This window comes from Erythrolamprus reginae, chromosome 4 (genome assembly GCF_031021105.1).
Source record: "Erythrolamprus reginae isolate rEryReg1 chromosome 4, rEryReg1.hap1, whole genome shotgun sequence".
Classification (NCBI taxonomy): domain Eukaryota; kingdom Metazoa; phylum Chordata; class Lepidosauria; order Squamata; family Dipsadidae; genus Erythrolamprus; species Erythrolamprus reginae.
This window is the reverse complement of record NC_091953.1, coordinates 139,126,686-139,153,716: the sequence shown is the minus strand read 5'-3', so window position 1 is coordinate 139,153,716 and position 27,031 is coordinate 139,126,686. Positions and strand designations below refer to the sequence as shown.

Here is a 27,031-nt window from a genome sequence, read left to right as displayed (position 1 = left end):
GTCAGCACACATTGACCCCCACCACCACCATCGGTGTCCTCCTTTGACATCCCCCCCCCCCGAAGGACGGAAGGCTGAGTCCACCTGGAACCGGTGGGCAGATTTGAACTCCTGAACTAGTCGGCAGAAGCAGGGCTGCCCTCTGACCACAGGGCCACCAGGGCTCAAGGTGGACAAAGGGGTTTTGGCCATTCAAGGCCAGAAGACCCTCCCCAGACCCTCCAGAAAGCCCCCAGGGCTCAAAGGGCCGTTTGTGGGCCACCCCAAAGGTTTAATGGAGCAAGATTTGATGTGTTTCCCTTTGCCGACCCCCCCCCCCCCGAAGGGGCTTAATGATGGAGTGTCAGGCTGGGAGGGGTTTTGAGAGAGAAGAGCCCCCCCTCCCCCTGACTGATCCCAGGTGGCCTGCCCGAGGTCCGGTGGGGGAGGGGTCCTTTGGCCGCCAGAGGGGGATCGTCCTTCGAAAGGCTGCAGACGTTGGGGATCCCAGCTGCAGAGAAGGGAGGGGGGGGCTTCTCTCAGGGCCCTTCTGCGCCTCCCTCCGTCTTCAGGGCGCCCCTTGATGGACGGACAAAGTGCCTGTTGTTAAGCGAGGCGGCCGCTCAGTGGCCATTTCACAACAGTCCAGTGACTCCCCGCAGTTGCAAAGCAAATCACTCGGTCGCTAAGCGAGTCTGTCTTCCCCCACCGCCTGTGCTGGCTTGGTGGAAGCCGGCCGGAAGGCCACAGAGGGCGGCTGCAGCCCGTCACAAAGGCAGGACGGATGGTCATAAGTGTGAGGACCAGCCGTAAATCCCCTTTTTTTCAAGGCTGCTCAAACGGCTCCAAGCGGGAAGATCCTCCCCCCCGGGTGCTCTGACTCGACCCCCTCCCTTCCCTCCCTCCCTCCCTTCCCTCCCTCCCTCCCGCCTGGCAGCACTTAGAGCCCTCCCAGCCCCCCTCCCGAGTTCCCCCGGCTGGAACAGTCCACAAACTCTGAGCGTCTGAGGACGGAGGGATCCACTAAGGCCAGGCATTCGCTGGCTGGGGAATTCTGGGAGTTGAAGTCCAAATATCTTCAAGTGGCCAAGGTTGGGGAACACTGCACTAAGGTTTATGGGGGATGCCCCCTTCCCCTCCCCCCGCCCTCTTGACTGGTCGTTTCAGGTGTGGAAGCTGGAGGCGGCCCGGCCTGGGGGCCACGGTGGGGAGACGGCGGGGGAGGCCGTGGACGGCAGGTGCCCAGCCCAGCAGGGTAAGGAAGGAGGAGGGGGCAGGCCGGTGGGGGAGGCCTAGAGGGCTGCGAGAAGCAGAAGCGGCCAGCAGGGGGCTCCCTCTGCAAAGGTTTCAGCCCGCTCCACCCTTGGCTCTTCCTCCCAAGAGAGAGAAGGCAGGACTCGCATTGGCTTCCGTGGGAGGGAGGAGGCAGCAGCTGCCAATCAACCCCCTCCCCCCCGCAGACCCTTGCAGGCCCACAGAGCAGCAGCCGGCCTTCATCCGGGCATTGTTGGGCCTCTACCGTGCAGGCCCCGGCCTCTCTTTGGGAGATGGTGGCAGGAGAGTGCGCCCAGTTGGAGATTGTTACTCTTATGGCACCGGAGGGGGGGGGGTCTAGCTGTGTTGCTGCCAAGAGTTGCCACTGACTGGGTGACCCGTCACCACCCATCACGATCCAAAGTCCAGCCCCATTCCCTCCCTCGGGGGGGGGGCTCAACACCAGCGCCCCCCAGCCCCCCTGTGCCCTCAAATCAGTCATGATTCTGGAGGCCGTTCCATCAGCCACAGCCAAATATTCTTCTGCTGGTTTTGCAACAATGAGTCCAAAGAGGGGGGGGGTGTTGCTGAAAACAAAGCCAATGTAGCCGTGATGGAATTACACTATTTGGGAGGAGGAGCGGGCTTGGGTGGGTGCCTTGACCGCAAGCAGGACCCTCGGCCGTTCGTTCCAAAGGGGCCATTGTGGGCTGCGTCCCCCCGTCCTGATGCCTCATCAAGCACTAGACGCAGGAAATGCTGATGAGCCATTCTGCTGAACTCGGCCTGCGGCGTGGAAAGCAATAACACACAAATCCAATTTAGCCACAATTGACACAACCACACGTCAGCACGTGGAACCACCCCAGCCAAGAATCCCATGGGGAGCGGGACCCTCCGGGCAGCCATACGGGATGGGACATCCGTCCCGTCTCCCGAGTGACTCCCCCTCCCTCCCTTTCCGAGCAGAGGAAGCGGCCTTCGTCCTGCGGCGGGAGTGGCTGCTCTGCACGAGGCCCCCCGAGGAAGCCCACCGACCCGCCACGCCCATCACGGCCCTGGCACCTTCCAGGTAAGCCTTCGCCCTGCGGTTCCTGCTCAGCTCGCTAGGGGGCGCCCAAGCTTCACCCTCAGCAGCCGCTGCGTTTTCTTTGCCAGCCGAGGCCAGAGTGGGAAGGGGGGGCTGCTCTTCCCCTTCCACTGCAAGGCATTAGCCAGGATCTTTTAACCAGGCGATTACCGAACCGGCCTCTGACCGCCCTTTGATGGGCCCCGTTTATTCTCCCAGTGCAGGTTTGGTTCATAGCCAAAGCCAGCAGACTTGAATTCTCTACTGACCAGGTGTGGTTGGACCCGCAAGGGGTTTGTCTTTGGTGCAGGTGGTCTCAGTGTCCACAAAAGAGAAATATGCACTGGTCAAGAATCCTGAGGGGCCACACTTAGGGGGGAAGGGGGTCAAATCAGCCATGAAGAAACGGCCCATATGAATAAAAATCTCCAGGACCCAGGGAGCAGGTCAGAGTCATCAAAGTCACGAATGGGAAGAAACTAGGAGGAATAGAAGTGCAGACTCAGTAAAAAGTTTTTAAATGTTGGGGGAATTGTTTATTTATTTGTTAGATTTGTGTGCCCCCCCCCGAGGACTCGGAGCAGCCATTGGTTAGTGACAGATGGGAAGCCCTCTCCTTGTGCCTGGTTGTCTTGGGTGCAGCACTCTGTTGCGACGACGTTTGGAGGGTGGGAGTGGAAGCAGTTTGTGTCCAGGATGGGAGGGGTCAGTAGATACTTTCACTGCCCTCAATGAGATTAGAAAATTCGCAACTACTTCACCTCTGGTCTGATCTAAATGTAGTTCATAAAATCATCTACCAAAATGCCCTTCCTGTCCAAGACCACTTCACCTTCAACCGGAGCAACACACAAGCTCGTAATAGATTCAAACTCGATTGCAGAAAATACAACTTCAGCAACAGAGGGCCTGGAATGCCCTCCCTGACTCTGTGGGGTTTGTGCCCCAAACCCCCAAAAACTGCAACCTCAGACTGTCTGCAGTCGACCTGCCCCCGTCCCCCATTCCCCCCCCGACTCGGAGGAGGCCTTTAAACCTAGGTGCCATTTCAGGGCCAAAAGCAAACTGGTGATTTTAGTAGCAGTAGAGAAAAGATGGTTGGACTTTCCAATGCAGAAAATCGGAAGGCAAGCCCACCTCCCACATTTTATTTATTCATGTAATAAATGTGTCTGCCCCCCCCCTGGTCCCACGAAAAGTGGACTTAGTGGTCAAGGGGATTTGAGCCTCAGTCGGCTGAGAGGACTCGGATCCTGGGGGCACTCGAAGGGACTTTGCCCAGATCTCTCTTCTTCTTTGGGGTGGGTGGGTGGGAAGCTTGCCCAGATCCCTCCTCCGGGCGGTCTCCTCAAAACAAGGGGGTCCTCCTTGCCCCTTCCCAGCAGCCTTGGGGAGAACTGAGTGGGATCCCCAGGGATCTGGAGGGGACCAAGGAATCTGTTTCGGAAGCAGACAATATTAAGGGAAATAGGCTCGGCTAGAAGAGAGATGGTGGCCGGTTTGGTTCTCGTTCCTCTGGGCCTTTGGCCTTGGTCTTCGTTCTCTCTCTGGCTACAATTCTTTGAGATCTTTTCCCAGTCCAGCCTGTGACCGGACTTGTACTGGTGAGCCGGGCCAGTGCTAGACCGACCGGCCTTGTTTAGTTTTTTTCGAAATCAACCAGACCTGCCAATGAATGTGTAAAGTCTCAGTTGACCTCAAGGGAGCCACTTCAGAGCACCACCCGCTGCCATTGAGCCGTTTCCATTCAAAGAGCCACAGCAGCCCCCAAAGTATCCGAACCTGCTGGTTTCCTCTTAACAAAGACACACAAGGGACCTGGCCTGCCCCTCCCCCTCAGGGCTGCGTGACTGACACCTGTGGCTTGTATCCGGAAGGTTTCCTGGTGGCTTATTTGACCCCTAGGACCATCATGAAGTGTTGCGGCTCCTGGTTCTGGGAAATGTCTATTTATGTCCACCGAGAGCATCTGCACCAAAGACAAATCCCTAGTCTATTTCTATTCTTATTTCATTCTATTCTATCCTACATTCTTCTATTCCATCCTATTCCATCCTATTCTATTCCATATTCTATTATCAGGAAGCGAAACTGATGGCGGTCAGGGTGGAAAAGGCCGAATCTCTCCGAGTCCTTCAGAGAAGCCCGAGTGACGTGGGTCACTTATGAGACCCCCCATAAAAACACCTGCATACAAACACAATAGAAAGTCGGGAGCCCCCCCACCCCCCACCCCAGCTGCATCTCTGGTTAACCTCCTGCCAAACCAGGGCTTTCCAGGTGGGCTGGATCAGAGTCGGGTCACACAATAGGGGTTGAAGGGGGGGGGAGGAGGAGGAGGAGGAGGGATGATGGTCAGAATACCAGATTTCTCCCTGTGTTTCTTCCAAATGTGGAGCCGACTTTAAGATGTCGTGGATAGCATCCCCCTCCCACCGTCATAATTATTTTGGCCAGACGCTTGCGGTGTGATTACACTGCTCCCAGCCCTTGTGGTGCTTGGTTGCGAAGTCGTGTCTGACCCTTCGTGACCCCCGTGGACCCCCTTCCTCCAGGCCTTCCTCCCCTCTCCCACCATCCCCCGGAGTCTATTGAATCTCACTGCCGGCTGCCTCAGGGACCCCACCCACCCACCCAGCCCACCTCCTCCTCTGCAGCCCTCCTCCTTCTCCCCCTCCTCCTCCTGCCCTCCTCAGGCTCTCCTCCTCCTCCTGCTCCGGGGTGTCCTTCCTTCCCTTCCCTTCCCTCCCTCCCTCCCATCCTCCCTTCCTTCCTTTCCCTCCCTCCCCTCCCTCCCCTTCTGTGCCAGCCTTCTCCCGAATACTCCCATTGAATATTCCATTTGCACAACAGCAGGTGAAATGGACTGTCAGTCAGTGTTGCTTCCTCAGTGGACAGTTCGATTTCACAGAAGTTGGATTTACGTGGAGTTATATTCTGTTTTTTAAGTGTTCTCTTTACTTTCTTGAGCAGTGTATAACTGCATATCTGAAGTGGTTGATATTTCTCCTGGCCATCTTCATTCCGATTTTTGATTCATCTTGGCCCACCACTCTCGACCCCATTGCTCCTGGAACTCTCCTTCTTCTTCTTCTTCTTCTTCTTCTTCCCTGTCTAGGAATTATTCCAAGCTTCTGGCTGGCAATGCAGACGGGGAGGTCTTCTGCTGGTCACTTGAGGAGTAGAAGGAAGACCAAGGGCCAGGTCAGTGGGAGTCCCAGCAAGACCTCCTCCCCAGGGCGCGAAGGGCGGGAGGGCTCTGCCTGGCCTTAGCTGGGGGGACCCGGAAAGATTAACCGAGGGGGGGCAGGCAAGGGAAACGGTCGGGGATGTTTGGTCTCTCACCTACACACACACACACACACACACACACACACACACACACGGGCTGCTCAGGAAGGGCCCAGAGCCTGTGGGGCGATTTCTCCCATTGTGGGGTGCAAAACCCTCCTGTCTTGGAAAGCCCCACTCATTCCGCCGTCCCCAAGGAAGAAACCGGCAGGCCCCCTTCTAGGACTTGTCTCGCCCCCTCCCCCACCGACACCCGGCATAGACTTCAGCTGTGGCCACCAGAGATGCCTCTCTGCAGTCCACCCACAGGCAGCCGTCCAGCTTGACCCTTGGCCTCCCCGCAAGGCTCCTGCATCAGAGGTGGGACCTTCAGGAAAAGGCTGGGCGGGGCTATTGGACGGGCGAGATGTGGGGTCTCCTGCACCAGCACCGGGCTGGACTACATGACCTGCAGGGTCCCCTCCAACTCAGGGAAAAATCAGGGATGTGACAGCCCCCCCCTCTGCCCCCGCTGCCTCCTGGTGTTGGCTCCGTCCTGCCCCTGGCCCCCTGGCTGGGCCCTCCTGGCTGGATCCCCCTGCCGGGACCCCCACCGTCTCAGGCAACAGCTGCACCAGGGGGGCTCAGAAACCTCCATTCTGGAATCCCCCGCCATGTGCCGGCGGCTCCTTGGGGTGCGTGACTCCTTCCGCGCAGCCGCGCAGTTGCCGTGCGTGTGGCGGCCTGAGTGGTGATCAGTGGGAGCCGGGCGGGGGGGAGGGGGGAGGGGGGGAACCTGCCTAATTGTCCCAGACGCAGCAGCGGTTCACTAGAGTGGAAAATAGTTTCCATCCGTCAGAGTGAAGAAGATATAACGACCTTTTAAATAACAGGAGCAATTCCATCTCAAGGCCGCAATTACGGCCGAACCCTCCAAATGCCAAAGGGGCCGGCCACTTTCGGAATAACTTAATTTAGGCGTTTATGGCTCTTAGAAGCCGCTAGTTTCTTATCTAACCTAATTATGGGTTGTTCAGGAAATGGCAGAGCACGCCAATTAATGTTATTTTTTATAGAGATAGATGGGGAGGGCCTTTGTCTCCCCCCTCCCTCCTTCCCCAGGCGGGGGCTGTTCCTCCAGCCCCACCACTCAGGGGGCAGCCGAGCGGAGCCGTTGGAGGGCGTTGCGTGCAGGAAGCCCATGGGAGTTTAGCGGGCTGCTCACCCCGAACTCCACCTGGCAGAGCGGGAGAAGAAGGAGCGCCAGTTGGCTCAGCCAGGAGGGAGCCCCCCTACTCAAGGGGAGACTTTGCCAGCACCCCTGGATTCACGCTGCCTGCCCCCACTGAGAGCTCCAAGTCCTGCCCCCTGCCTCCTCAGTCCTCGAGGAACTTCACAAAAGACACACACACACACACGGCTCCCCCAAAAGAGGGGGTCTGCAAGGGGGGACGACAGCTGCCTTCCCTCTGTTTGTTTGTCCCGGTGACCAACAGATTCTGTGCCGAGTGGTGGGGCAGCAGCGGCAGAAGCCGGCCAGGGCCACATCCTGCCAGCGACTCCAAAAAGGAGAGCGGGGTGGGTGGGGAGGGGGGCCACAGCCAGGATGGGCAGGAGGCCCCTTCGAAGGCCGTTTCTGCATTTGAGATTTAAATGGTTTTGGGCCCTGTGGAGGTTCTGGGTGGCACCCCAACTCAACCAGAACCACACATGGAACTGGGAGACTTCTGAGCGGTGTTTCCTAGGGGGGCTCTGGCGACACACTCACCTCGACCTCAGAATGCCCCCCCCCCAGTGAACCTCTTAGGCAGCCGCACAACAGAGCGGTTTTCATGCCAGGGACACCGCCAGCCTCCCACAGTGTTTGCAACACACACAAGCGCACACGCACCCTCTCTCCCTTGTGGGGGCTCCTTCTGATGGGGGGGGAGAACGTTTGCAGGCGGTGATAAAACTCCGTGTGGAGGAAGAGGCCGCACTGGGCAGTGAAGGGCGCGTGAGGCGGAACTCCCTCAACTGCAGGGGGACGCGCGGCATTACCACTCGGGGGCCGGCCGGGGGGAGACGGATTGGAGCTGCCCCAGAGGATGGGGACGGGGGCGGCAGGGGCAGGTCCAGGGGCTGAGCTGTCCTAGAGTGCCCCCCCCTGGCCACACGGCAGGCCGCCTGCTGAGAACGCAGCCGCCCAGGCATTTCCTGGGGGGGGGGTTGTGGTCGGAGGAGTCAGGGGTCCCTGTGGCCAGAGCCAGGAGACCAAGTCCCCTGTAGCGACAGAGAGCCGGTCATCTCAGAGCTTGGTCAGAAGAGGGTGGGGGGCGGGGGGGGGACTGCCATCAACACCGCCACCAGAGCGCCATGTGCTTTTGCCTCTGTGCACGTGGAGGCAGCAAAATCTCACGAGGGGACGTGCAAATTTTTTTCCCTTCTGCGCAAAACACTCCCGCAGGTCTTCCTGCTGCTTGGGAACCCTATGCTCCTAGTCCTCAGTGAGGTGGTTCTGCTGTTTTGCCAAGTTGCGGCTGCTAAGATCCATCACCCCCTCCATCACCGGGCAGGTGAGGGGGGGAGGGGAGGGGTGAGTGCCACGCCCACCCAGTCACATGGCCACGCCTACCCAACCTGCCATTGGGCAGATTGTATTTATGGCCGGGGGGGGGGGGGGCAAGGTTTAAAACCATGAATTTGGTGGTCCCTGAGGTCCGAAAGGCTGGTGACCCCGAAGCTCCAGCCCCCCATCACCCGCAGCCCCTCCTCCCCTCTCCTTTAGGGCCGGTTGCTCTTCAGAACAGAATCTGGGCCAGAACTTCCTTCCCTGCCTGGAGGCTGCAATGAGAGCAGAAACATCTCGCTGGCCTCACAAACATTGTGGATTAAACGGTTGAAGTTGGACCGTGGTTTGCTGACCCTTAAACTCAGGGGACAGAGCACACTCTGGCCAGTCATTCCGGGGGGGGGGGTTTCGCACTGTGGTGGAAGCGCACGTCTTGCCCAGCCCCCCCTCCGTCATGTCACGCAACACTCCCGGACGTGGCCCCCTGAGTTATGTACAGAAGCCTTGGCACACGGACGGGGGTCTTTTAGCAAGCCCTGGAGACCGGGGGACCAGACCGGGAGCGTGGACTGCCAGTCATGGTTGCTGGTTTGATGAGCGGCAGTCAGTTTCCACTCTCGGTCCCAAGGGGCAGAAACCCACCACTGCAAGAGTTGAGACCCTCCTCAACTTTAAAAAAAATTCCCCTAAAAGAAGTGACGTCAGATTTGCCATCATTGTTGGCTTCGTGCTGCTTTGAATATAGTTTGTTTGCAGCTGTGGTTTGTTCCTTATAAATAGTGTGTGTGTGTGTGTGTGGGGGGGGGAGTTCAGTTTAAAACGTTGCAAGCAGATTGGGTGGCTGTGTTTTAATGATTTGATTGGTTGGTGGAATGACATTTGGTCAAATGATTGACATGGTGATGATTGTGATAAGCTCTATGGTTGGGGATGATGATTCTTTTATATACAGGGGTTCTGTTTTGAGAGTAATTTAGTTTTTTCAAAGTCAATTTCATGTCCTGTTTTTTTAATGTGCTGGAAAAGGGAGGAAGTTTTTATGTCCTGCAACGTGTGCGTTTGTTCTCCGATCAGTTTGTGAGGAAGGAACCATCCATCCATCGCATTTCATGTGCATCTGTGTGCACAATTTACATGCCAATATTGAAATGATACATTTTGACAGGAAGGAAAAGAACATCTTTCTCTGGAATTAATTTTCTTGCGATATATACTTACAGGTTCCCCATTTCTTTAATTTTGGTTCTGCATGGGCTGTTAATGTTAATTTCCCCCTCTACGCCCCCGTCCCCCCCCCCCACGGATCCCACTCGGAAACCTGCCTGACATTGGTCAGATAAGAGAAGGCTGGTCCTGGAATCGATCTCTGCTGACTGACCCTCTCCAACAGCAGGACGTGAAACCCCCCCCCACACACACACAAGGGGCATCTTGCCAGGACAGGGACACCCACATTTTTGTGCCAATAGCTGAGCACCCAGTTGTGTCACACCCGTCACACCTTGTGGCTTATTGTGTCTTTCCAAGCGCTTCTCCAACCTGCGTCACTTCCTCCTCCTCCTCCCCCCTCCCCACAAATGAATCCAGTGGGGCAATTCTGATGCTGCTCTTTCCTTTTACTCCCTTGAGTAGCGTGTATCTAAAGGAGGCCGTTTCATATATATTCTTAGCGTCCCTTCGGCTCCTTCAGTTTTTGCTCAGCCTGACCAGTCGCCCTTTCACTAAGTCCCCTCTCTTGCCTTGTTTGGTCCCGTGTCCCCCTTTTCCCCCCCCGTGGGGCAGCCATTTAACATCTGTTTTCTTGTGCCTCCCCCCCTCACACTTTCAGGTCCTGGTCCCCTCGCGGCTTCTGGCACGGAGCTTGACTTCAGGGTCCAAGGAAACCAAAGCCCCCCCACCTCTTCCCTCCTGGACGCTGGTTGAGTTTGCCAAAGAAATGACTGGGCAAAGCTGGAAGAATAAATATGGGCAGAACTGGACCTGAGAAATGGACAGTTGTTAAGGGCCGTTTGCTGACGTTCGGTCTGTTTTCAGCAAAGGGCAAAGGAAAAAACTTTAGACTTATTTAGTCCAATTTCTGGTTATTCTTTTTCTCCTTTCAGTTAGTTTGATAGAGCCATAAAAGTTATAATAATAATAATTTATTAGATTTGTATGCCGCCCTTCTCTGAAGACTCGGGTTCTTCAAGTTGTGTTGAGCCCTACACCAAATATTTGGAAATGTGGGTCCATTGTGTAAGGGGACGTAGTTTAAAAACTGACCGTCAACCAACTGCCTCCAACTGAAACGCCACACGTCCGTTTCCCATGTAGAAGCTTCTTTACGTCAACCGAGAGGGCAAATGGGCTGCTCTCTTTCTGACAGGCAAAACCATTGATGTTTTTTAAGAAGTCACTTCGGGCTGCAGGAGCGACTGAGGGGAGTCTGAAGGCCACTTTTGGAAGCTCCGGGAAGCCAGCTAGGGTGTTCCTGTCTACCTGCCGGGAGATCCCGTCAAGGCCGGAGGAAACCGCGGGGGGCCCTGAGACCGATGCCTGCAGCGCTGCTGGGGGCTTCCAGGAGGGGATCAGAGAGTTGGCGAGAAAGAAGGGCAGCTTTCCACCAGGATGTGAGGAGGACCATAGACGGTAGCGGGAGGGGAGCCGCCATCCTGCAGGACTCGGCTACCCTTTTGTGCTATAAAAACTAAGAAATCAGCCTTTTTTAAATGGAAGAATTTATTTATTCAAAAATACATCTTCATGGGGTTAATAATATGGAAAAGGAACCATATCTTGCATGCATAGAATTTTTTTAAAAAAATATCTTTGGTTGGTAAAATTGTCCTGTTTTGTAGTCACGTCCATCTTCAGCTTAGAGCTTTTTCACAGCCAATAAAATATCCCCCCCCCCCCCGATCAAGTCCTGATGTAAATAAAGGCACAGGTTTTCCTCCAGTTTTCTATTGATTCTTATTCCTCCGGTTTTCAAAAGGTTTATGATTCCAATCATCCAAATGAAAGGTGCTGTTGGTTCCTGAGAGTGTTTTTATTCCCCTAAAAAAATCCCCCCGAAATCTTTCAAAACTGTTTCCCACGGAGTCTTAAAGATCAGAGAAGAAGAAGTAGTTCAGCGTGTGTTGTCATTCCCCCCCCCACACACACACACTGGGTCCAGAGCCCCCCTCCATCTGGGCGGCCTCCTTCACACCCGGTTCTCCTGGAAGAGGATCTGGGCGTAGACGGTGGCCGAGGGGGGGCCGGGGGCCTCCGGACGAGGCTTCAGCAGCTCCAGCTCCGCGTAGGCCAGGCTCTCCTCCTCTCTGCCCTTCAGCTGCAGGACAAAAGGGGGGCCTGGATTTGATTTATTGGACATTTAAGCTGCCCGACCCCCTTGCGGACTCTGGGCAGCGCATACAGTCATAACAAAATAGTAGAAGGCAAGACGTAAGTAAGCAAGGAGGAAACCAGGCCAGGAGTAAGAACGCAGCCCCAAGGTGGCTTCCCCCACCGCCACAAGTGGAGCCTCCCCTCCGCCCCTGGGGTCACTCCGTGCAGTGGTGGGGGGTGGGCGGCATTGTGGGGAAGAGGCCCCGCGTAGAAGAAGAAGGAGGAGGAGGAGGAAAGGGCGCTGGAGGTGGGTGGGGGGCCGTCTCCTCTGGGGTGCAGCTCCGGGGCCTGGAGCCGGTCAGCCGGTTTCGGCCTTCAGCTCCCCCTGGGAGGCGTTTCCGCTTTGCCCCGAATGACGCCGGACTTTGGCTGTAATTCTCATTCAAATTCCAGCCAGGCCCAGCAACACTCGGCTCATGTAAATTTTAGAGCTAAGATTTATGGAATTACATCGTCCAGGTGTATTATTATGTTAGCTGGAAATTGCATTGTTTTCTTGGGTAGATTATATCTTTATTCCTTCTTTATTCTATTAAGTTTGGGTATGAAAAATAACCCTCGATTCTTCCAATACAGGTCACTGGGCAGCCCTGGCTGATGTGTTGCTTTCATACATTTTTATGATGTTCCTATAGTAAACATAATTTAATAAAGCCAAAACACACTAAATAAATAATTGCATCTAGAAAAGCAATAAAAGCAAATAAAATTAGTACTTTCATAAGTGGAAAAGGTACTTCAATTACTGCTACAAGCAACGGCACACCATAAAATGTGTAGAATAATTTCCCTTATGCATATTTCCAGTATGTAATAGTTTGATTGAAAATATGAAGAAACACACAGGAGGTTCGGAGTCATGGTGCACATACAGTTCCTGACTACGTATAATAACTGAACGTAGAAGGCGGCTGAGGGCCTAAGCAGAGGGCTCAGGCTGGGCCCTGTCCCACTTCCTGGGTCACCTCGGACACCTTCCGATGACGGCCTTCAAAAGAGCTTCGAGCGTCTCACAGGCTGCCAAGCCCGGAACACTGAGTAGCTCCAACTGCTGCGGGGCATTTGAACCAAACCGGGGCCAAGATAAAACGGCTCTCGATTTAAGGCCCTGGGAGAGAAGGAAAGCCTTACAGTGCCAAGACCCCCCCCTTTCGGACAGGGCCACGAAACAACCGTTCGTGCTTGCTTCCACCCCCCACCCCCACCCGTGGCATTACACAGCACAGCTGGAAACTGCGCCCCATCTGGAGACACAGAGAAGAACGGCTAAAATAACCTCCCTCCCTTCCTCTTCCTCTCATTACACTCGGCCAAAGCAGCCACCACCACGGAGGCCTCGGGGTTGTTTTGCGATGAAGTGGTTAATGAAAATCTGCATATTGACGTGTGGAGGTGAATGGAAAAGGAGAGGCAGCAGGGAAGCCGAGAGAGGCCCCACCCCCACCCTCGGGCAGCCTTCGGGCTCTGGACATAGGGAGGAGGAGGAGGAGGAGGAGGAAGAGACGCTCCTGCCGTTTTCTGCCATATGTGGTCCACGACCGGGTCAGTTAAGTGACAGATTCGGAGGAGGAGGAGCCAGGCCTGTCTTGGTCCCCGAGGCCAGCCTTCTGGACAACTGAGTCAGGAGAGTGAGAGTGAGGGAGAGCTGGAACCTGAGGAACCTCCAGAGACTGCAGAAACCCCAATGATGGCGCTGTCTGAGTCAGAGGAGGAAGGGGATATTGGGGACCAGGAGCCCCTATTAGATGCCCGGGTCAGAAGGCCACGAAGCAGACAGGAATATCTTTATGGGAAGAAGTTCAGAAGGTCTAGACAGTCACAGCTCTAGGAAACCCAGTTGCCCACACTCCAGCCTGAATATAAGGGGAGATTTCTGGGTAGAGGGCGTGGAGTCCCAACGTTCGTCATGGTGGAGGACTCAGGTCTAGAGTTCCAGAACTGCTGTGCTGAGAAACTGTGGAAGAGTCATGTGGAGATGCCAATGAGTGAGAAAGAAAAGAAGCCTGGAGATCTGTGAGGGTTTGGGTGTCTGATTTACGGACCTTATCTAAAAGAAACAATGAGCTTCCATCCACTATATTTTCATTTTAGAGATGGTGGGTTTTTTTAACCTTACAGTCTGACAGAAAAATAGACTTTGAAAGCCCCCCATAACTGTAGTCCCCCACATTCTCTTAATAAGCAACCCAATGATCGCCTCAGTCTTGCAATTTCCCAGTGTCCCCAGTTGATAGTAATGGAAAGTTGGGAGCCAGGATGCTGCATTTCGGCTGGAATTCAGGGAGGGAAACTGTGCAATGTTGCATGATGTGAAATGACCGTCCCAAAGAATCCTCAAGAATGGACGTTCGTCCGTGGCAGGAGCAGCGGCCTTTGCCTGCGCCACGAGGGCTGAGGAGGGGAGGAAAGGCCCGAGGGGGTGCTCTGTCCGTGAGCCCCACGGAGGCCTCCATCATGGAGCCACCCTCTGGAGCTCACAGGTGGGCTGCCTTTGCCCTCTCTCCCCCCGGGACCCCTTGGAAAGTCTCTGCAGCTGTGAACAGAGGTGGGATCCCCTCCTAGGACAAGAGGCAGCAGCTGCCCTCCAGCCAGAGCAGCCGTGGGGCCCAGGGGGAGGAGGAGAGCGAAGCTCCCAAGCATTTATAGTTATAGTTTACTAGATTTGTATGCCGCCCCTCTCCGAAGACTCCAGGGGAAAGGGGGGCCCTTCTGAACCCCACCCGGAGGGCCCAAGGGAAAGGCCCCCCATGGCAACAGAGGAAGGGCCCAGTTGTGACCACGTGTGCACCAGTGGTTGCCTTATGAAGAATGCTGGGGGCAACACCGATCACAGAAAGTGGGGGAACCTTGACATTGCCAAAATTATAGAAACCAAGGAAACCAACCTGCAAACAAGGGATTTTAAATAGGTGCGGTTGTGGTTACCCTAAGTTTAAAAGGAGCCCGGAGCACAGAAAGAGTCGAGTGGGAGCCTCCTCGTTCTGAGTGGACGGGGCCATTTTGCCTCCTGGGTGAAAACCCTCCCGAACACAACCGTGGTTGGAGAGCGGCCACTACATAATGTCAGCCCCGACAAGGCAGCCTGTCACTTAGGCCTATTTAGACTTATACACCGCTTCATAGTGCTTTCACTGCCCTCTCTAGCCGGGTTATAGAGAGTCAGCCTTTTTGCCCCCAACCCTCTGGGTCATCATTTGACCCACCTGGGAAGGAAGGAAGGAAGGAATAGGAGAATAGAGAGGGAGGGAAGGAGGGAGGGAGGAAGGAATAGGAGAATAGAGAGGGAGAGAAAGAAGGAAGGAATGTAGAATAGAGGGAGGGAGGGAGGAAGGAAGGGAGGAATAGGAGAATAGAGAGGGAGGGAAGGAGGGAGGAAGGAATAGGAGAATAGAGAGGGAGAGAAAGAAGGAAGGAATGTAGAATAGAGGGAGGGAGGGAGGGAGGAATAGGAGAATAGAGAGGGAGGGAGGGAGGAAGGAATAGGAGAATAGAGAGGGAGAGAAAGAAGGAAGGAATGTAGAAGGGAGGGAGGGAGGGAGGGAGGGAGGGAGGGAGGGAGGAAGGAAGGAAGGAAGGCCAAGTCAACCCGGAGCCCGTGGGGAGATTCGAACTGCCCAACTGCTGACAGCCGGTGATCCCAGAAGTAGCTGCAGAGCCGCACTCTAACTGCTGCACCACCGGGGTTCTAGGTTGGAGATCAGAGTTTGCACAAATGAGTGTGAGCGTGCCTGGCCGGGGGGTCAAACTGGGCTCTGGCGGTGATGAAAGGGGCAACAGGGCTGATTGGGGGAGTCTTTAGATGTTAGCCGGGAGCGCTGCAGGGATACGCTGTGACTAAGGAGCTGGTCAAGGGCTCCACGCTTTACGGAAAAATCATTTTTCTCCTCCGTCTGAAAAGGGGAGGGGGGCAGCCTCCCCCTCTCAGCTGGACGTCACTGGGTCCCTTGCGCTCAGTGGATGGAATCGCTCCCCCTGTTGGACATTCGATGGCTGTTGGGTCTCCCTGGGCGGCCCAGTGGGTCAGGGGCTGCCTCCTTTTACTCCCTCCAGCTCCCCCCACCCCACGTACCCCAACAGGGTGCTATGAAAACAGAACGGATGCCGATGCTGGCACACGAGGGAGCCACACAATGGGTGCAGCGCATGGCCTCACACTCTGTAGGTGGGTGAAGAAGGAGCGATGCGATGCTGCAGGAACTGCCACAGGGACCGAGAGGCAAAGGGAGGACGCCTGGCGTGCAGCCCCCCCCAAACCATCCCTGGAGGAAAGAAAGAGGGAGGGAGGGAAGGAAGGAAAAGAGGGGGCCAGATCCCCCCTTTAGACAACCAAGAGAAAGGAAGGAGGAAGCTCTGCAGAGCTACTCACCAGCGTGAGCTTCCTGTGGGGTCTCAGGAGTTTAGGCCTTGGGGGTCGCTGGGAGACAATCGGGGCTGCGAAAACAAACAAGGACGCATCATTGGCCTCTGGCTGCTGTACAGGTAAGACAGGTAAGAGTGGGATGCACGGAAGCGAAGAGCTGCCACTCCGCCAGACCCCCCCACCAGAGGCCCTTTGCACCCCCTCCCCCCAGAGGCCTCCGGGTGCCCCCACGTCCTTCCTTGGCTGTGACTCCAGGGCCTCTACCCCCCCTCCCCGTGGTGGAAGAAGCTTTGGGGCCTCTGGGGAACGGAAGGGCTGCATCCCGCACAGCAGACGATGGTCCGTTTGGGGCGATTTGGGGGTGATATAAAAAGGTGGAATGAAAGTTCTGGGAACTGAACAAAAGGGGGACACCCCATAAGGACGCCCCCCCTCCCTTACAACAGATGAATGCAATGGAGTACAATGCAATGGGCTGGAAGAAGGGACCTCGTGAGACCATCCAGCCGAACCTCCCGCCAGGGCAGGGACCCTCTTTGCCAACCGGCCTGGCAAACACCCCTCCCCCCCAGCGGAGGAAGGAGGGGTGCTCCCTTTGGGGAAGCCCCATCCAGCCCCCCTGGACCAAAGGGCTCGGCAGCCTCCTTGTGGATACCTTTGGCCGGAACTGCTGGGGGAGCCTCGGACCCCTTTGCCCCTTTCCTCTGGGTGGGGGGCCCTGGAGACCCAGATGCCCTGCTGGCCCCCCCGGCCTCCTGCAAGCTGGGAGAATGAGAGAGAGAGAGAGAGACCCTGGTGGGGGCCGGGTGGACGGGCAACGTTCGGGGTCTCACCCATTCATTGGACGCATTCAGTTCATTTATTTATTCATCCAGGCAAAGGAAACGGGGAGAGGAATCAAAGTCATTACGACTGGGATCGGGGGGAAATGGGCTGCAGCAGGGGGACTGACGGGTGTGAGCGAAATTCGCATCCATGGCCCCTTTTCAGCCTTCGTCTCCAGACGCCACAGGTGAGTCCTGCTGGTCATCCACACGCTAAGAGCAACGGGAGCCTCGAGCCTCGTCAGACTCATCCTCCCTAAGCGTAACAAAGGAAGGGAGGGAGGGGGGAAGGGAGGGAGGGAGGAAGGAAGGAAGGGAGAGAGGGAGGGGGGAGGGAGGAAGGAAGGAAGGGAGAGAGGGGGGAGGGAGGGAGGAAGGGAGGGGGGGAGGGAGGGAAGAAGGAAGGAAGGGAGGGAGGAAGGGAGAGAGGGAAGGGAAGGGAAGGGAGGGAGGGAGGGAGGAACACTAGGCAAGAGAGCAGGTGAGGGCCAATTCATGCCACCATGTCAACTGGGGCAAATAGCAGTAACCACGTTTAGCTACTAAGACTCCCTCACTCAGCCTCCCGCATACGTCCTGGTTTTTCAATGCCGTTCACCGCCTGGAGTGATGGTATCTGAGTTGGGTGGCTATATAAATTTGTTTAATTACAAATAAATAAAAATATTTCAACCATGAGGACACTGAAGAGCCAAAGGAAAGAGGCTAAACGGACACACAGGAGACCCGTATTCTACACCAAGGGGCGACTATAATCGGTGCCCTTTGGAAGTTTTATGGCATTGATTGAAAGGCACTCAAAATACTTTCCAGGACTTAAAATATGACACTTTTGTAGAAAAATTAAAGGCCGTAGCTCTGAGAACGAAGCTTCTTCGCCTACCTCTTCTGAGGGGACTTCACCAAGTTACGTTTCCCTGTGAAAAGAATATAGAAATAAGAAAATCAGAAATTAAGAAACGTGTCGCTAAATACAGTAATTTTCACCCGCGTGTGATTTCTGGAGGAATGATGGATCTTTCTTTGATTGCTTAAAACAGTGTTTGAATTTTCTGTGCAGACCTTAGGAAGCTCTCTGTTTTTGCCCAATTTTGTGTGTTACAAATTATTTATCAAATTTAGAAGACACCCCCCCCCCCCATCTCCCTATCTGAGTCCCAGAACTGCAGGCTACTGCGGGTGACTGCGATTTGGGCCGTTCAAATCTCACCCCCGGCTCCAGGCTGACTCAGCCTTCCCTCCTTCCAAGGGGGGTCAAATGAGGACCCAGATGGTTGGGGGCAAGAGGCTGACTCTCTGTCAAGCGCTTAGAGGGGGCTGTCAAAGCACTGGGAAGCGGGAGATAAGGCTAAGTGCTACAGCTATTGCTCTCTAAGTGACTCTGGGTGGTTTAAGAGGCGACTTGATCGAAGTGCATAAAATCACACATGGGATAGAAAAGGTGGATAGAGAAAAATTATTTTTCTCTATCACACAATACTAGGACGAGGGGGCCCTCCCTAAAGCTCACAGGTGAGGAAGTGAGGACAAATCAAGGGGAATATTTCTTCTTCCCCCAGAGGGTCCTTGGTTGATGGGATTCTCTTCCAGAAGAGGTCGTGACAGCTGTCAGCCTGGAGAGCTTCAAGGCAGCATGAGACAGATTCATGGAGGGTGTCAGGTGTATCATAGGTGGTGACTGAAACAGATGTCCATGTGCCACCTCTGTGTTGGTGGAGGCAGGCAGGGTTCCCTTGGGTCCCACGTGTTGGGGGTCCAGGGAAAGGGAGGGCCTTGCCTTCTCTTTCTGCTCAAGACCCCCATGGACGACTGGGGGGCCATTGTGTGTGACACAGAGGGCTGGACTCGAGGGGCTTTGGCCGGATCCAGCAGGGCTCTTCTGAGGTTCTTAGGTTCTACAGAGATCAGCTTGGAACAAGCAAAGTGCAAGATCTCTCGATCATTTAGTTTTAGGTATAAATATTTTGAGTCAAAGAGAAAAGTACAGAACATACAAAGATGAAAATGGAATAAACAAGCAAACTAAAATGCAGAATTAGCCAATTCAGTGACGAAATCAGAGGAGAATGACCGGAACCTTCTTCACTGGCCGTGGACCCACCGTGGGGCCGCTGCTTCCCTTGGCTGAGGATCCGGCAGAGGAGGACCAGAGAGAAGACCAGGATGCTCAGGATCCCGGCTGAGCACATCAGCACGGCGTAGACGGACAGATCTGGAGGGGCCGGGAGAGCAGAGACCGGTCAGCTGGGAGACCTCCCTACCCCACCCTCCACCCTCCGGCCTCCACCTCAAAAGGTCAGCAAGTTCAGTGGGTGGAGCAACGCCTGCTGTGGCTTATGCAAATGTGGAGCCGGTTGTGGAGTTTAGCGGCTTCTCTCTTTGCACACAGGCACAATAATCTGCTAATGTTTTACGTCGCTGAGTTTTAATGTGTCCTGATCTTTGATTGCAAAAAATGATTACTGTATCCGAATTTATCTGGTTGTTTTGTTTAATTTACCCGTGTATTCCAGGGAGAAATAATTCTCTGATCCAAATGTATTAACCTGAGACCAGAAAGAGGAAAGCAGCAATCTCTCCAGAGAAGCTGTAGTTTTTACAGTCTTGTGACTTATTGGTGGTGGCGCCCTTCAGGTTCCCGTGTGAACGTTTGTGTGTCTGGGTTGTGGCTTTGGTGATATCACTCTTCTGAAAGTCCACTTGGTCCGTTTAACTTTTCTAAAAAAGTTCTCTTTATATTTCAACATTTTAAGCATTTATTCCCTTATGAATATCTTGACTTTTTATTTTTAAACCTTTAAAAGTAAAATGTGTTTCAGTGTATCAATTTATGGATCTTTTCCCCATTTTTTCCTGTCTCACAAAAATTCTGGCTTTTCCTTTTTAGACAAGCAGTTTTTACATCTTTCATGACCTTTCAGGCTGTTAATGGGCACCGAAGGCTCCGAGGGAAAAGGATCTCCTCCCAAATTGAGTCCTGCAACATCTGGATTTCCTGGAAGAAACTCATAATCCCCCTGGTAAGAAGTTTTTGTTTTCAATTAATCAGATGGATGGGCTAAATATACAATTACAGTAATTGAAACCAGCTAGAATAATGATTATACATTATCAGATTTGACTACATCTGATACTATTTTAAAATATTGATTGTTATGCTCCAACTAAGGGCAAACCATAAGTTTTACATAAGGTGCTGCTGAAAAGTTTCTTCTTCACCCAACTGTAGCAATGGATCATTTTTCAATAAATAAATAAAGTAAAATATTTTTAACTAATTTGTTTAATTGATTTCCTTTTCCCAAGTTTTAGAGTGTGTGGTGAACAGGTGTTTTATTTCATATTTATGCAGAAATATTGAAAATTCAAAAAGGTTCACAATTTTTAAACATCACTATAGATATTATACCTGCTTTTTAAGACTGAATATGAAATTATGACATGATTTTAATCAACTTTTGAATCATTTCCATGACCAATCAAATATTGTTCCAAGTAAACAATGAAATGTATCTGGTTCCTTCCTTCCTTCCTTAGTTCCAGTAATTTTTCTTCACTTCCAAAAAACTATTCTACTCGTCCAAATTAATATATAAATGGATCACTATCAAAAGCTTCACATTGTCTAAATCAGGTGGGGAAATAGCTAAGGGTTTTAATTTAATCATTGTTTGGAACACCTTTAATAAACATATTCATTGCTGGATTATTTTATAAGGCTGCACAAAAATAAGAGGGCAGAATTTGGAAAAACGATGAGCTTTTGAACACCTCAAAAATAATTTCAGGCAAAAGCGGCCACGGAACCACCATTCTGCCTCGTCCTCGTGGAATTTAGGTTTCACTTTTCTGCACCTAGAGACCCACCCTGAGATCAAGATAAAGTAAAAACTGTGGCAAAGAGAAAAGGGCCAACTCGACTTCTTCTCCTCCGAGACCTTCATCCCTGACGCGCAAAGACTCTTCACGGCCACGCGGCTGACGGCAGGAGGGGCAAAACCCGGGGGGGGGGGGCTCCCACCAGAGGCGGCTAAAAGCCTCCTTCCCAGAGACCCTCCAGCCCCCCCCAACGCGCTGCCCTCGTGACACGAGCGATTCAGCGTGTGCCGCTAAACGTTGGGGCCGGCCTCTTATTCAGGCTGCCCAAAGCCCTGTGAAAAATGACCCCAAAGGGAAAGTTATACTTAACCTTCAAAAAAGGCCCAAGCGTTGTGCTTCTCCTCATCCAGAAAACGGGATGCAGACACTGAAAAAGAAAGCAGAATAGTTTTGCCTCTAAAAAATAAAATCTAACATCAACTTTCACTTAATTTGGAAACTCCTGAGAGGCTGCAATTCTGCACGTAAACATCTGTCACCTTTTAAGCCTGTGTCTCGCACAACTCAAGGTTTTAAAACATATTATTATTTTTGGCTGGTTTTAAGGTTAAAGACAGACAGACCTCTGCAGCTGAGCCAGAAATCTCTTTCGATAATTCCTCTTGTGGCTGTTTTGGTCACTTTCTGGTTTGGCCATTAATTCCAATGCAGTGATGCTTGTGCAAACAACAGTGTGTGTCTTTCTCCACTTTTTCCAATATTTTGTAAATTCTCCTGCAATTTTATGTTTTGTAAAGTTTTGTTCTTTTTCTCTTTCTTTTGTCTCCTGTGATTGTTTTTTTTCCAATTTTTCAATTCCTTTGCATTAAAAAGAACCTGTCATAACAGAACCTGAAATGTTTCCATAAATATTAAAGAGAATCCAGATGTCACCACCGAAAAGAACAATTGAAACTAATCAAGGAGACTAATGAAGAAACTGATTAAGAAACCTATCAAGGAGGGAAGCAACTAAGGAGACGTTTTCTGAGAAGTGAGAACAATTAATCAGTGGAACGACTTGCCACCAGAAGTTGTGGATGCCCAGAGATTGGGTAACCATTTGTCTGAAACGGTCTAAGGTTTCCTGCCTAAGCAGGGGGTTGGACTAGAAGACCTCCAGGGCCCCTTCCAACTCTGCTATTCTGCTTAAATCTGTTTAAAGATGCTCAGGGGGTATGGAACAGACTTGGTACTGGGGCAGGGGGTTTCCACGAACTCTGCTGGAAACTGACTTCAAGACCTGGAGAGATCCATCCACCCATTTAGGGCTGCAGATTTATTTATTTATTTATTTATTAATCAGATTTGTATGTCGCCCCTCTCCATAGACTCGGAGCGGCTAACAGCAATAATAATACAATGTAAACAAGTCTAATACTTAAGTTCATTTTAAAAAAGCCCAATTTAAGAAACCAATCATACACACTGACATACCATGCATAACTTTTATAAGCCTAGGGGGAAGGGAAAGTCTCAATTCCCCCATGCCTGACGACAGAGGTGGGTTTTACGGATCCTGAGCTGCTCAGCACCTGGTCCTGGGCAGGCCTGCAAAGGGGGGAGGGGAGAGGGGGAGACTCCCCTCCCCCCCAAAAAGTCTGCCATATTCCTGAAAGATAAGCAGGTGGGCAAGAGGGGTCAGCAACCCACCTTTTGCACTGAGAAAGAGCCTCCCCGTGACCGTATGTACCACCCTCAGGGACGGCTGGGGATCACCCGCCAGACAGAGAGCGAGAGAGACAGAGACAGAGAGAGACAGAGAGAGACAGAGACAGAGAGCGAGAGAGACAGAGACAGAGAGAGAGAAATGTCCACTTTCAGGACCGAGCTGAAGCCCCGAAGGACCCACCAGCCACGGCAGAGCCGGAGGGAGCCAGCTGGGAGGGAAAGGTGACCACACGTGTCTCATTTCGGTTGTGAAGCATGTAATTTGCCTCCTCCCTGTCCTTCGAATTGCGTCCACCCTCCTGAAATTAATGGGGGTGGGAAGCATTAGTCACTTCTGAAAGCACAAACCCTCCTCGCTTGGCATCCTACGCCCTCTTGAGCCACGTCTGGGGGGGAATGGAATGCACCCCTCCCTTGATGCTCACCTGGCCGTGTCCTTCCCACACACACAATCACACCACACAGTGCATCACACACTCCCGTCAGACTTTGACGTACAACCAGGCAACAAGTGAACAGACACAGGATTTTTATTGAAACACCTGTTTTTCCTTTTATGTTTGTGAGATTTCACAAATTCTCTATTTTTTATTTTTATTATTATTATTATTATTTTGCCAGATGTGCGTTGTGGGATCCCATTGGTAATTCTGGCTCACAATGAACATGAGCACATATATGCATCTGCATCTGCAAACTGCCCTCCATTCCTCTCTCTCTCTGTCTGTGTAAGTATTGTTTGTGTTCATGGATGTCAATCACTTTGCACAACAAGCTGTTTCTTCTCCTCTCTGCTTAAAGCTCCAGGAGAGCATGAAGGCCGATGACCACCACTCCGGGTCAGCCAGGAGAGAAGACGCTGCTTGAGTCACAATCCATCCGTGGATCCTGGACAGCCAAGCGCAGAGGCAAAGCGGTCGCGTCTTTACTGAAGCAGTTGACCAGGTCAGTCCATCCCTTTGTAAATAGGTGGGTGTCCACGCGGGCCCCAAAGGGACGGGAGCCTCCTTGGTGGCCCTGCAGTGGTGAGAGCACCGTCCTGCAGGCGACTTCTGCCGATCACCGGCTGCCAGCAAGTGGGGAAGATCGAATCTCCCCACCGGCTCCAGGTGGACTCAGCCTCCCGTCCTTCCCAGGCGGGTCAAAGGAGGGCCCCGATTGTTGGGGGCAAAGAGGCCCACTCTCCCTGTCAACCGCCTAAATCCCAGTGCCCTTGCTGCGGCCCTTCCACAGGGGTTGTGCTGCGACCCCCGTGCTCTGTTTCAACAGATGCCCCTGCAGAGGAAGCGCCAAAGCCTCATCACACAACTTCTCCGTGCAGCCAATTTTTGACCCCCCCCCCCCACTCAGCCAGGTAGGTTCAGCCATGGCAGAAGGGGAGCTGCTCGGAGGGCTCACATCAGGGCTAGGAGGGCAACGGCTGCTGCAGCCGGAAGAGGGTCTCTTGGCCTCTACTCCGTGGACCACCGTAAGGGCCCCAGGCACAGAGGCCACTCCTGGGCAGGAACCTCCCGGACGGAGTAAGCGTCTTTGGAGAAGGGGACAGAGAGGTCCGAAATGAAGTGGGAGGAGGACGTAGAAAGACAAACACACACACACACAGAGTGAACGTAGAAGACTGGAAAGGCGGCAGGTGACAGACTCTGTTCAGGGGACACAACCTCAGCAGCCGGAAGAGGATCTCTTAGACCTGCCAGTTGTGGAGGAGAAAAGGGAAGATGAGAAGAGCACAAACTGTCCTCAACCTACCACAGTTCGCTCAGGGACCATTCAAAGTTACAATGGTACCAAAGAAACTCGACTGACGACTGTTTTTCCGAGTCCTGACCTTTGCAGCATCCCTGCCATCCTTCTATTGCCATCAAAATTCAGGTGCCTGGCAATAATACTTCCCTGCAGCCAATCAGGGCCCACAGAGTCGGCCTTCTCCGGGTCCCATCTGCCAAACAATGACAGTTTGTGGGGCCACGGGGAAGGGCCTTCTCTGTGGTGGCTCCGGTCCTTTGGAACCAACTGCCCCTGGAGATCCACCCTCTCCCCACCCTTCCGGCCTTCTGGAAAGCCGTTAAGACCTGGCTTTTCTGGTGGGCCTGGGACCACGAAGGACTGAAAGTAGGCGTGATTTTTAAGGGCTGTTATCTTTGTTTTTTTACAGTGGCTGTTTTATCTTTGTTTTTACCCCTGTTAGCCATTGGAGTTGGGGGGGGGGGAGGCACGAAAGTCTTGCTCGGTAAATAAACAACCACACAAGTGACCTGGCTCATCCTTTGGACCCTCGCTTCTCTGGGCCAAGGTCACGTGATGCCCCTTGGACAAGCAAAAAAAGTGGAGAAGTCGGATTCGCTTAACAACCGCCTTACTCGCTTACCAACGGTGCCAGGAAGGGTCATCAAACGGGGCAGAACCCACTGGACCCACACGTCTCCCTTAGCGGAAGGAAGGTTGGGGTCCTGAGTCAGGGGCTGCCAGCACCAGATACCACAGAGGGGGGGAGGGGCAGAGCCGGTGGTGTTTTGCCTGGACGTTTGCAGTGGAGCATGAAGAAGGGAAGCTTTGCTCTCTCGGGCTGAAGGAGAGAGGAAGAGGAGGGAGAGTTGGTGGAGGAGAAAAGAGGGGGATGACCCTGGAGGGAGAGAGGAGATCCCCAAGAGGCCTTGCAACCTCCCAGACCGGCCATTCAGCAGCAGGGCAGAGGTCCAGGCGTCTCCCGACAGCTGACCAGGGGACCAAAGACGGAGCAAAGAGCCGAGCTCCCTGTCAGTTGCCAGCTGTTTTTATCTCCCCCCCCCACCTCCATCACAAACAAACTAACTCATTCACTAACAAACTCTCCCCACGTTCTCCATCTCCAAATCTTAGGGTTTCAGGAAGTTCCTTTGTGGGGCCAACGCTGACCCGAGCTGATATCAGGGGCCACAATGGCAGTGTTTATAGGATGGGTCTATCCTGCGTCCACCCACCCCCACCCCCTCTTTTCTAAGTCACAAAGCTCCTGGCACGGTCATTTTCCCTGGTGGGGAAGAAGTTGGCTGGAGACTGTTTTGCATCTGTTACGTGGCCGTGGCCACTTTATTATTGTAGATTTGAGCATTATAAGGCCCAGCCTCTGTTCTGGAAATCATCCACAGAGATACACGTTTAGAATCCTATGGGATTGGGTAGAAAAATAAAGGAATGAAGGAATAAAATGAGGTCAAGAATCTGCCATTCGTCTCTCCTGGAGCCGAGGGAGCCCCTTCCCTTTGACGCTTGGTGGGCCTGATTCTGCAGCTGGGTCTTGGGGGGGGCTCTTTCTGAGCCAGGGAGCCCCCCCCCAGGGAAACTGGGGCCTTCAGGAGGCCTCTCCGGCAGAGTCTCCGCCACCCAGGGCTGCGTTGTCCCAAAGGCGACTGGACTTTCCCACAAAGACTTTGGTTCCTCACCCACAAGTGAAATGTCTTGAGAGGAAAGAAAAAAAGCGGGGAGTTCCGCTGCCTCTTGAAAAACCTCCTTTGGGGGGAGACTGGAGCGCCCTGGGGGGGGGGAGGGACTCCTCAAAGGAGTGGTGGACACCCAGTGGGTGACTGCAGGAGGAGACGCAGCTGGGCTCCATTTCCAGGGGCAGATGCCTGGCCCCCAGTAGGAAACCCCCCCCCCCCCCCGGTGTGAGTCTCAGGCGTGGGGCAGGCTTCCCCTCAAGCGGTGTTTGGAAGAAGGCGGCCATCCAAGGGCCCCCTTCCCCCCTCCCCACCTGAGGGAGACCCCCAGCCCTGCGAGGCCAGGCCTTCTCCCTCCGGCTCTCCCGGGGGTGTTCTCCTTCCAGCCACCGATGCAGCCGCACGGCTCTCCCGGCCCCAACTCCAGTTGGCGAGCGAGGCCGGGCTGCTCCCTCCCTCCCTCCCTCCCTGGGTGGGCAAGGCAGGGTGGGTGGTGGGTGGGGCGAGGCGTGGATGTCCCGTGGCGCCCTCAGAAGAAGCCCCAGGATGGCCCCACGTGACGTGGCCAGAGGCTGGACTCTTCCCACCAGAATTTCAGAGCGCGGAGAGCTCAGACTCGGAGGACAGAACGGCATCTTCTGCAGAGTGCAAGACCCATCTTCCACAGCTGGAATTCCCTGATCTGCTGCCAAAGGAGGCCCCCTCCCCTCCCCTCTCAGGCCCCTCATGTGGGTCCCCGTAGGGTCCAGCTGCAGCTCCCGCCCTCCATCCCTTCCTGCCGCCCTCAATTCCGATGCCCTGAGGACTCCTGGGGGCCACACAGCCCCTCCCCACCTGGGTTGCCTGAGCCATCCTGGGCGGAAGGGGGAGGGCTGCTGACATCTGCGATTCTGCCGGGCAGCTGGAGTTACTGCTGGCCTTCAAAATGCTTCGCTGTGGGGAACGGAGAGGCCACGTGGCTGGCTGGACTGGCCGGGATGCCTGTTTTTACAGGCCAGGAGCCACCAGGAACATGTTGAGCCTCCAGGGCGGGTGGCGTCTCCAGCAGCGGAGAAGCTCAGATGTGGAGGGAGAATGCAGAAAATAGCCTCTCCCTTGAGGGCTCCCTCTCAACCCGGGCAGGCTTTCTTTCTTCTCTTTTCTTTCTTTCTTTCTTTCTTTCCTTTCTTTCTTTCCTTTCTTTCTCTTCTCTTCCTTCCTTTCTTTCTTCTTCTTTCTTTCTTCTCTTCTCTTTTCTTTCTTTCTCTTTTCTTCTGTTTTCTTTCTTTCTCTTCCTTCCTTCCTTTCTTCTTCTTTCTTTCTTCTCTTCTCTTTCTTTCTCTTCTCTTTTCTTTCTTTCTCTTCTCTGTTTCTTTCTTTCTTTCTCTTCCTTCCTTCCTTTCTTCTTCTTTCTTTCTTCTCTTCTCTTTT

General features: G+C 53.6%; 2 protein-coding genes across 5 annotated transcripts in view; one reads left to right on the top strand and one right to left on the bottom strand.

The window, feature by feature from the left end:
* Positions 1 to 11,060, top strand: part of WDFY4 (WDFY family member 4) — a 99,087-nt gene extending 88,027 nt beyond the window's left edge. The window contains exons 58-61 of the mRNA XM_070751471.1: positions 1,147 to 1,234; positions 2,203 to 2,305; positions 5,421 to 5,506; positions 9,952 to 11,060. Of these exons, the coding sequence (XP_070607572.1) occupies positions 1,147 to 1,234; positions 2,203 to 2,305; positions 5,421 to 5,487 (258 nt within the window). The 3' untranslated portion in view covers positions 5,488 to 5,506; positions 9,952 to 11,060. The remainder of the gene's footprint in view (positions 1 to 1,146; positions 1,235 to 2,202; positions 2,306 to 5,420; positions 5,507 to 9,951) is intronic.
* VSTM4 (V-set and transmembrane domain containing 4) overlaps positions 10,824 to 27,031 on the bottom strand; it is a 49,343-nt gene continuing 33,135 nt past the window's right edge. For 2 of the 4 annotated variants that reach the window (XM_070751477.1, XM_070751473.1), the window contains exons 3-8: positions 20,866 to 20,922; positions 18,754 to 18,888; positions 17,560 to 17,593; positions 16,508 to 16,614; positions 15,859 to 15,923; positions 10,824 to 11,436 (exon numbers count right to left, since the gene is read on the bottom strand). In XM_070751477.1, the coding sequence (XP_070607578.1) occupies positions 11,308 to 11,436; positions 15,859 to 15,923; positions 16,508 to 16,614; positions 17,560 to 17,593; positions 18,754 to 18,888; positions 20,866 to 20,922 (527 nt within the window). In that variant the 3' untranslated portion in view covers positions 10,824 to 11,307. The remainder of the gene's footprint in view (positions 11,437 to 15,858; positions 15,924 to 16,507; positions 16,615 to 17,559; positions 17,594 to 18,753; positions 18,889 to 20,865; positions 20,923 to 27,031) is intronic. The other 2 variants (XM_070751474.1, XM_070751475.1) reach the window with 2 other exon arrangements.